At 35.2% G+C, this 11312-nt stretch overlaps 1 protein-coding gene across 1 annotated transcript in view; it reads right to left on the bottom strand.

The window, feature by feature from the left end:
* Positions 1–9628, bottom strand: part of LOC146737926 (C-type mannose receptor 2-like) — a 28544-nt gene extending 18916 nt beyond the window's left edge. The window contains exon 1 of the mRNA XM_085504613.1: positions 9569–9628. Within this exon, the coding sequence (XP_085360739.1) occupies positions 9569–9628 (60 nt within the window). The remainder of the gene's footprint in view (positions 1–9568) is intronic.
* Positions 9629–11312: the final 1684 nt, after the last annotated feature.

Here is an 11312-nt window from a genome sequence, read left to right on the forward strand (position 1 = left end):
TCGAGTGCTTCGTTGGGAAAAAAGCGGCATTACCTAGAGACATTCAGTCATGTCACGTGCCATAAACATGGATAATACTACGTCAGGTTCGAAGTAGTTGTATTTCGGGATTTGAAAATGAAGTAGTAAAACAGTACGTAAATATAAAAAAACGCAAGTAGTTAGGTACATTATTATTTCAATGACTGTCGATAGCTTTTTTTATTTAATCAAGACTTGTGACATACGTTTATTTAACGTCATAGCTAGATGTACGTACTTGGAAATAGTGCGCATGCTCGCTATTCTACACCTGGATACACATAACAACTCGTAGCAAATCTAAATGATGTGTATTGTAATACGACACAATAAACGTGATTGGTTGTAAATATGTGAATACAAGTGAGTTTACATATATATATTGAATATATGTGGGCGTTAACTTTTGCGCCATTTGTGGATTCTCTTACATCAACGCACAACAGTTATAAGAAACGATTATCGATATTTTCAGTGACTAGAAATTGCGCGCTAAAGAGCATAAATGGGTCATTTTTGAGCATTGCATCTTGTTAAAAATATTAAAGTATACCTATTATATAACATACTGGCTTTATAGTTGGTAATTTCCAGTACGTATAAGTAAATCAAGAGCGCATGCGCAATATGATGATAGTATTAGTTGTGTATAGAACGAATGCTGCTACAGGCATGGAGATAAACATGCTCAATACACTGCCGCAGCTTTAATTCGACAATGATCACTATGGTGAGGTATAACGGTCTGTCACGGATATATTCTTGACAGTGGATGCCGTTCCCAGGTTATTTAAAAAATAACAGAATTTCGAAGTAATGTGTGGTATTATATATTGTATTAAAACATATCACAAATTGCGTTCTGCAGCGTTATATTTATATATGTTCACCGACGTCTCTGTCTCAGCATGGATAAGTAGTCACCTGGCATTGAAAGCTCTGCCACAAAGTATTATAAAACGTTTCAATATAAGAACATAATAAAAAACAGAATTTCACCCACGTATTACAGCGAATGGACATTACAATTACACACAAGGGTTGCCATGGAGACACTTCAACGTTTTCATTTTAAAATCATTTTGTACAGGAAGAGCTGTTTATACTATTCCGGAAAAATGGAACCTGTGTCTGCTGCGGCGGCACGGGCTTTGTCCCCTTTGACCGAATATGATACCGCCAATGTAGCGTACGCTCTAATGTAGATGACTTTGGTTTGCTCGGCGAAAACAAATGCAATCAGCCAATTGAACAACGCAGTCAAAATAAAAATTCAAACTAATATATAATATGTTTTGCTATTTCTCGGTAAAAGTGCGAACATAGACCCCGAAAAAGAGGTATATATTGAGATCGAGATAGAGTGATTAATTGGAAAGGGAACGGATTAATTAATGTAATATAATTCCTGTGCACAAATTAATCAGACTAACATTACTTGGGTTACCTAAAATACTTTCTCCGACGAGGGACTGACTCAGGTGCCCAAAGGTTTCCAATAACAGTTAAACGAATTTATAACGCCATGACAACCGTTTCCCACGAGAGTTTGGCTTTTAACATTGCCTTGATTAGCCGACGTTTCCTCTCGTACACAGTGATTGCGTTAGTCGGCGAATATTTTAAAGTGTGGCTGAGAGTAACTATTAATGTGGTTTTGTATTACATAGACCAACCCGATATTCGAATATGGAATACAGCGAGAACGATACTGTTACATAAGCTGCAATAATCGTATCGTTTAACGGTATAATCGATCGGTGTCTGTAATACGAGAGACGTTACGATGCGCGTATGAGAACGGATTTTCCGCGTCTGGCAGCCATAGAACACTAAGGTTCTAGTAAGTTAATAAAGTTAGTAATCTATTGTACCATCCAATGCCCTGGCATCAAAGAAAGGACTGCACTTTAAATATATATATATACGACGGCTCGAATTGTGTGTTACGAAATATGTATCTTCAATATTTTACTTAAAGCGCACCAGTCGTCGCGCTGCGCATGTGTGATTTTTGTGTTGATAAACATTGATTTTCCCACAATCCAATGCGCTCTAATAGAAATCACAAATATGAGGTTATACCTGGGCACGATTTGTACTAATTACCGCTGGCGAGTCCTTCGATACCTTCCAACCACCTAAAAATAACTAATTAAAGCTTCGTAAAGTCTCAGTTTGTAGTGCAAATTCCCTCTCTTTTTTAAAAGAGACATTCCTGAAGGTTAAACACGGACACGAACAGTGTTTGTTCAGAGCAGCCAGATTGTGTAGTAGTCTCTATTGTCGGAGCTAAGCAGAGGGTCGGTAAGAGAATGTTGTAAAACAGTTGTTTTATTGTTGTTGTTCTATTTCCCATATTATACAAAATGAAAATAGTTACATTAGAAGCAAGTAAGTAAGTGAATAAATAAATTGATTGTAAACCATTACGATTGTATTCATACTCTGAGAGCCACCATAGTTGTATTCGTATGCAGATTGTAAACCATTACGATTGTATTCATACTCAGGGAGCCACCACAGTTGTATTCATATGCAGATTGTAAACCATTACGATTGTATTCATACTCAGAGAGCCACCGCAGTTGTAATCATACGAAGATTGTAAACCATTACGATTGTATTCATACTCAAAGAGCCACCACAGTTGTATTCATATTCAGATTGTAAACCATTACGATTGTATTCATACTCAGAGAGCCACCACAGTTGTATTCATATTCAGATTGTAAACCATTACGATTGTATTCATACTCAAAGAGCCACCACAGTTGTATTCATATTCAGATTGTAAACCATTACGATTGTATTCATACTCAGAGAGCCACCACAGTTGTATTCATATTCAGATTGTAAACCATTACGATTGTATTCATACTCAGAGAGCCACCACAGTTGTAATCATACGCAGATTGTAAACCACTACGACTGTATTCATACTCAGAGAGCCACCATAGTTGTATTCATATGCAGATTGTAAACCATTACGATAGTATTCATACTCAGAGAGCCACCATAGTTGTATTCATATACAGATTGTAAACCATTACGATTGTATTCATACTCAGAGAGCCACCATAGTTGTATTCATATGCAGATTGTAAACCATTACGATTGTATTCATATTCAAAGAGTCACCACAGTTGTATTCATATGCAGATTGTAAACCATTACGATTGTATTCATACTCAGAGAGCCACCACAGTTGTAATCATACGCAGATTGTAAACCATTACGATTATATTCATACTCAAAGAGCCACCACAGTTGTATTCATATTCAGATTGTAAACCATTACGATTGTATTCATACTCAGAGAGCCACCACAGTTGTAATCATACGCAGATTGTAAACCATTACGATTCTATTCATACTCAGAGAGCCACCATAGTTGTATTCATATGCATATTGTAAACCATTACGATTGTATTCATACTCAAAGAGTCACCACAGTTGTATTCATATGCAGATTGTAAACTATTACGATTGTATTCATACTCAGAGAGCCACCATAGTTGTATTCATATACAGATTGTAAACCATTACAATTGTATTCATACTCAGAGAGCCACCATAGTTGTATTCATATGCAGATTGTAAACCATTACGATTGTATTCATATTCAAAGAATCACCACAGTTGCATTCATATGCAGATTGTAAACCATTACGATTGTATTCATACTCAGAGTCACCACAGTTGTATTCATATGCAGATTGTAAACCATTACGATTGTATACATACTCAGAGAGTCACCACAGTTGTATTCATATGCAGATTGTAAACCATTACGATTGTATTCATACTCAAAGAGCCACCACAGATGTATTGATATGCAGATTGTAAACCATTACGATTGTATTCATACTCTGATAGCCACCATAGTTGTATTTATGTGCAGATTGTAAACTATTACGATTGTACTCATACTATGATAGCCACCATAGTTGTATTCATATGCAAATTGTAAACCATTACGATTGTATTCATACTCAAATAGCCACCACAGTTGTATTCATATGCAGATTGTAAACCATTACGATTGTATTCATACTCTGATAGCCACCATAGTTGTATTTATATGCAGATTGTAAACCATTACAATTGTATTCATACTCTGATAGCCACCATAGTTGTATTCATATGCAGATTGTAAACCATTACGATTGTATTCATACTCAAAGAGCCACCACAGTTGTATTCATATGCAGATTGTAAACCATTACGATTGTATTCATACTCTGATAGCCACCATAGTTGTATTCTTATGCAGATTTTAAACCATTACGATTGTATTCATACTCAGAGAGCCACCACAGTTGTATTCATATGCAAATTGTAAACCATTACGATTGTATTCATATTCTGATGGCCACCATAGTTGTATTCTTATGCAGATTGTAAACCATTACGATTGTATTCATACTCTGAGAGCCACCACAGTTGTATTCATATTTAGATTGTAAACCATTACGATTGTATTCATACTCAAATAGCCACCACAGTTGTATTCATATGCAGATTGTAAACCATTACGATTGTATTCATACTCAAAGAGCCACCACAGTTGTATTCATAAGCAGATTGTAAACCATTACGATTGTATTCATACTTAAAGAGCCACCACAGTTGTAATCATACGCAGATTGTAAACCATTACGATTGTATTCATACTCAAAGAGCCACCACAGTTGTATTCATATTCAGATTGTAAACCATTGCGATTGTATTCATACTCAGAGAGCCACCACAGTTGTAATCATACGCAGATTGTAAACCATTACGATTGTATTCATACTCAAAGAGCCACCACAGTTGTATTCATATGCAGATTGTAAACCATTACGATTGTATTCATACTCAGAGAGCCACCATAGTTGTATTCATATACAGATTGTAAACCATTACGATTGTATTCATACTCAGAGAGCCACCACAGTTGTATTCATATGCAGATTGTAAACCATTACGACTGTATTCATACTCAGAGAGTCACCACAGTTGTATTCATATGCAGATTGTAAACCATTACGATTGTATTCATACTCAAAGAGCCACCACAGTTGTATTCATGTGCAGATTGTAATACATTACGATTGTATTCATACTCAGAGAGCCACCATAGTTGTATGCATACGCAAATTGAAAACCATTACGATTGTATTCATACTCTGAGAGCCACCATAGTCGTCTTCATATGCAGATTGTAAACCATTACGATTGTATTCATACTCAGAGAGTTACCACAGTTGTATTCATATGCAGATTGTAAACCATTACGATTGTATTCATACTCAAAGAGCCACCACAGTTGTATTCATGTGCAGATTGTAAACCATTACGATTGTATTCATACTCAGAGAGCCACCATAGTTGTATGCATACGCAAATTGAAAACCATTACGATTGTATTCATACTCTGAGAGCCACCACAGTCGTCTTCATATGCAGATTGTAAACCATTACGATTGTATTCATACTCAAAAAGCCATCATAGTTGTATTCATATGCAGTTTGTAAATAATTACGATTGTATTCATACTCAGGGAGCCAACACAATTGTATTCATATGCAGATTGTAAACCGTTACGATTGTATTCATACTCTGAGAGCCACCACAGTTGTATTCCTATGCAGATTGTAAACCATTACGATTGTATTCATAGTATGAGAGCCACCACAGTTGTATTCATATGCAGATTGTAAACCATTGCGATTGTATTTATACTCAGAGAGCCACCACAGTTGTATTCATTTGCAGATTGTAAACCATTGTATAACTCATAAATCACAAAATTAACAGAAGTTATCTAGAAGTTGGATATATATATTTTTCAACTACAGCAAGTAGAATTTGATATAGGTTCTTGGCAAACAGAGGAATAGTCAATTTAATTCTGCACGAATTATTCATGAGCAAATGAAATTGCATATTATATTCCATCTGTATAATTTACCTCTGTTGTGTACAAACAATGTAATTCTTTTGCCGACTGTTGTAATTCTATTGTCTGTCGTGGTAAGAGTGCGGGGAAAATCCACAGCACTCGTGCAGAGAGGTGTTCTGAGAACATAGCCCGTAACAACTCCCGGACGTTCCGTGGTGTTAGCTACCAATACACTGCCTAATGTGATGTACTAGGTGTGTAAAATACAAGCATAAATTAATTTATGGCACGAAAACGACGAATAAAAGTACAGAGACAGGACACTCAAAGCAAATCAGACATGTCCCGCTATGCATCGATTTCGAAATGGGTCTCGTATAATGTTTACAATGCGTGTATTGTTTGATTACACACAATTCGAACGCCCGCTGCGCTACAAAATTGGCGTTTTAATGCTCGCCATCAGTTTTGTCAATCGGAATTTACATGATCAAGTTCGGGAAGTTACAACATCGAGACGACTTATGCTACCATCGTTTTTAAATGATGATTTGCATGCAGTCGTTAAATAAGTCTACAGTTATACAATCTACATACAACGAGGTGTTGTCAAGGTGATGACAAATCAGAAATGATGTCAGCGTTACAACATAAATAATGCAGTATACATTACCCGTAAAAGTTCTATTACTAACGACACTAATTGAATCGTAGATTATTTCCATATTAGTGCAAATTAGTGACAAAATCTTCTATTATAATTAAGATTTGTAATACGAGTTTCATTTCCTGTTATGCTGTCCACTTTATTCTGACATAAGGGAAACATACTTACCAGCTTATTATTATACTAACCCAGATCCAATTAAATTTAATAACTTAATGAAAACAAATAACAAACATGTACAGAGAAACATAGCATGCTATTTAAGGTGGCTAAATGAATATCACCATATTAAACAGGAACAGCTGAGCATAAAATTGGTTCGCGTTGACAATCCCATAAAAAACGAAGTGAGAACGGAATATGTAAACGAACAACCATTGAAATTATCATATTCATTTTCTGTCATTTCTCAGTATCGGCTGCGATCACGTGTCCTTTGTTGGGACTGGCTTTCGAAAATGTCGGGAAAATAATAATCAGCTTCGGAATAAGCAGAGCTGTTTTTCTGTCAACTTCACTAACCATTAACCTAATTATGCACGACATTTAATATGTCTTAAATATTAGTGGTTTGCTGCAAATGTCATCAGTGTCAATATTTCCCTCGAGGCAGTGCAAAACATTAAAAGTAAAAGTTTGCTCGCGTTCGTGTTCGCAGTGCTCATAATTACGACTATATTTACATGTGAAACTAACAAGAAATTATTATGCAATTAACTTTTCGTTTGTTCATTTCTATTCGTCCAGGAGTTTTCACGGTGCTACTCAATTCCCACCACAATAGAATTGTACGAGCGTAACGTGCGTTGAATAAAACTGCATATAATGTACATCTATAACTGAACGTTGATGTTCGTCATAATTATTATAAAATGATTACCACTAAGATATAATTAGCTTAACTTATTAATAACTTTGTATTTATAACAGGATGAACTATTCAATGTCATTATTTAGGAGAATAAATCTACTATGATGATTCTAAGTATGACAAAATTCATTTTCGGTAAATTATTAATGATCAATACTTGAAAATACTTGAGAATCTTTGAAGTATTGAGGTACGATTGACCCTATGATTCGACTGCCATGCTAAAACAACTCTAATTTAAAGTATTTGGGTTACTGCCGATTGACCTAAACACGGAATTAATTATCTTATCTAATCACTCGGTTTTTGTACATTTCTTTGAAATAATACTGAATATCGATTTCCTCATACCCAAATGATGAGAGATAAACATATCTATAAAGGTATGATTTATTTCACAGAGCGCTTACAAAAACACGACCCTTCACAAATAATAAAAATTATGAATTAATTACTGCCAAGGCAAAATATTGTCGAATTTTAATTGACTCTGATTCGTATCGGACTTGTCACGTTTATATTACGCGTAATTGCTATTCCGTTATATTAATATCACCGTAGGTATTCTTAAATCGCAAATGTAGAAATGAGGGATGCATTCAGTTTGCGTTTTGTTTCAATAATAAAATGCATTGACGTCTAGTTCATGCGCTGTGTTCCAAGTGTCCCATGATACAGAAGCTAGAATTAACATACAAACAAACAAACAAACAAACAAACATTATGTATAGCATTTTGTACCAACATCCCAACAAATGTTAATTTCTATTTTCTTAGACCGTAAATGTTACCCGACATGACAAACGTTATTCTAAAAAAATCGTAATAGGACATATTAACATAAAAACGCGTATTTGGTAATTTTTACATAATATCAGCTCAGAGGTATAGATGGTTACGTCATACTTTTCAAGAAAAGAACAATGAATTTGACAGTGGCTAACGTCATCATCAAAAATTCACATTAACACATGATAAAAAAAGGCAAAAACCCGATTAATTATTCTTTCTTGGCGCAATGTCAGTTTATCTGCGGTGTATCGGCTAGGGTGGCTATGAATGCGATCTGACTTTGCTATAATTACCAGCAATTCTTTATATCACACACTAGAAAACACATATTTTGTATTTCCAGGCACAATCAACTCATGGAAATTGCGAGTCTCGTAAATCAATTACGGAAGCACAGTCTGACTTGGTGTTAACAACATAACAATTGAACGTATCACGTATCAATATCCCAACAAATGTTTAATTTCTATTTTCTTAGAGACACAAATCTTTCAATGGTTATGAATGGCGACAACATTTATATACTACTTGTGCCTAACTACAACAATTGTTGTCGTTTATATAACCTTTGTTTTTATTACAGCTCTGTGACACTTTATAACTAAACACTCAAATTTGTAGAAGTGCTATAACACCAGTCTGATAAATATAAATATACGAACATGTGCAAAAAGACAACCAGTGCAATACAGTGCACTTCTCAAGATATATTATTTGAATATATAGAGCTTGTCGGAGAAGAAATAACGTTCATAATGGAAACGAATTATGGAGGACTCTCCCACCTCCAAATAAATGTAAAAAAGCTATTATAATAACACATCAGAACTAAAAGGGTAATGTTATTGTAATACTTTGATAGTGCTAATTTATTTTGCTGGCACAGAAACATCGTCAATTTGATATTTTTTATGTACGAACGTCAACTTAATTATAGTTGCTTCAATAATTCGAGTTTTGTCTAATTGGACGAATATATGTGACCTGCACAATTTTACATTTATTTCGTGAAATAATTGATAAAATGTTCGCATCAAGAAAAATAACGAAGAAGTCAAGCTACTGTTCTGGGTCAGTCAAGTGCTCAAATATTCTTACTCAATTCCGTAATCCGACGCATAATGAATATATTTATGCTAACTAACCAATTGCTTGAGTCAGCAAATTTCATAAAAATAGCGAAATGATTGATAAAATAATATCGCTATTATGTTTCCGCGGTTTGAAAATATTAACCACCAGATAGAAATAACACACTATCGATATACAATTCCGATAAATCGACGCGCGTGCTGGAGGAGGGAAACAAATTACTATATTACTCACCTCAGATTTATAACTTGTCAAGTCAACTATCTGCTTGTCCATCTTCGTTATACGAGCCATAGTCACCCTTCGCAAATGTCCAAATTTCGCATCAGAGATTCAGGCAGTTAACCATTTGGGGGAACGGTAACGCGCATGCGTACCTACATTTCAGAGTTGTTGGGGCTGGAGTCGTTTCGAGAGCCACCATCCTTATCGATGAATAGTTGTATCTCTGTCAGTCATGAGTTTTTTTTTAGTTTTTTTGAAAGTGGTTATCTCGAACGTATTGCAACGACAATTTTACAGCGAGCGTGATAATTACGTTAATAGAATTCAATGCCAAGCTCAATACTTATTGGAAGTATATAATACAAGATTTTAACAAAATACAATATTTCATGAATGTACGTGACGTCGTCATTTTGATAGAATCTGAGAGAACATTACTTAAAAACGCGAAGAGGTTGACGTGCATTGTCATTATAACATAATTACATTAAATTGCCCTTGATGCCTTCGCAGTCAATAGTGCCCTACTGTGATTCAGAAAGCAACGTTCACATTAGACGAAGCAACTTTCGAGTTACAACTGTCTGGATTTTATGAGTCGTCACCAACGTAGTAAAAATTATCGTGATACAAACACCCCGGTCGTCAAAAAGCGAACTAAAATTGGCAGTAGCGTATTTTCTGGCACAATATCAGCTCACCAGTAACGAAATATCTACGGATTGTTGCGTCATACTGCACAAGGACAAGAACCGTAAATATTACCCGATATGACAAACGTTAAACTAAAAATTCGTAATAGCACATATTAACATAAAAACGCATATTGGGAATTTTTTACTCAATATCAGCTCAGTGGTATTAATGGTTACGTCATACGTTTCAAGAAAATAACAATGAATAACGATTTGACATTCATCATCAGAAATTCACATTAACACATTATAAAAAATGAAAAAAAACTCGATTAATTGTTCTTTCCTGGTGGCTAGGGTGACCATGAATGCGATCTGACTTTGCTATAATTACCAGCAATTCTTTATATCACACACTAGAAAACGCATATTTTGTCTTTCCAGGCACAATCAACTCATGGAAATTGCGAGTCTCGTAAATCAATTACGGAAGCTCAGTCTGACTTGGTGTTAACAACATAACAATTGAACGTATTAATAAATCTTTATTTAAAACATTTTCTAGAGTAATTGATTTCAAGGACAATTGGTGACAATTAAATAACCCCATAACACAAAATCATACACGAATAGGTAAATATTAATATCTAATTTGTAATCTAGTACGTAATCGTGACATGTCTACCATGGAAACCAATGATAACTATAAAATACTATGGATTTGTCATGTTGCAAAAAATACACCAACAGAGAATCATTAGAGTTCATTCGTGGCTAATACCGGTGATACTTCGTGGCACTGCGGGAAGCAATACAACGCACTTACTTCTGTGTAGCCGTGAATGACCATATGTGCAACCGGGTAGTAGAAGCGTGTATCATAGGAACAGCTGAGAAGCCCAGCGAGAGCGAAGTGCGCGCACTCGAGCGAACGTTTACACTTTCTCTTGTTGATGTGGAATACGCAAAACATGACCATGATGTGAAGATTACTGTTGAACCTTCAAAAGATTTGCTTTGCTCAATTGTTTACACAAAATATACTTTAAATTAGAAAACACGCAGAGAAAGTAGAAACCCCTGCCAACTTGAGGAAGCTGATTCATTTGTCTAGTTTG

Source organism: Saccoglossus kowalevskii, chromosome 10, assembly GCF_978046115.1.
Source record: "Saccoglossus kowalevskii chromosome 10, keSacKowa6.1, whole genome shotgun sequence".
NCBI classification, from domain to species: domain Eukaryota; kingdom Metazoa; phylum Hemichordata; class Enteropneusta; family Harrimaniidae; genus Saccoglossus; species Saccoglossus kowalevskii.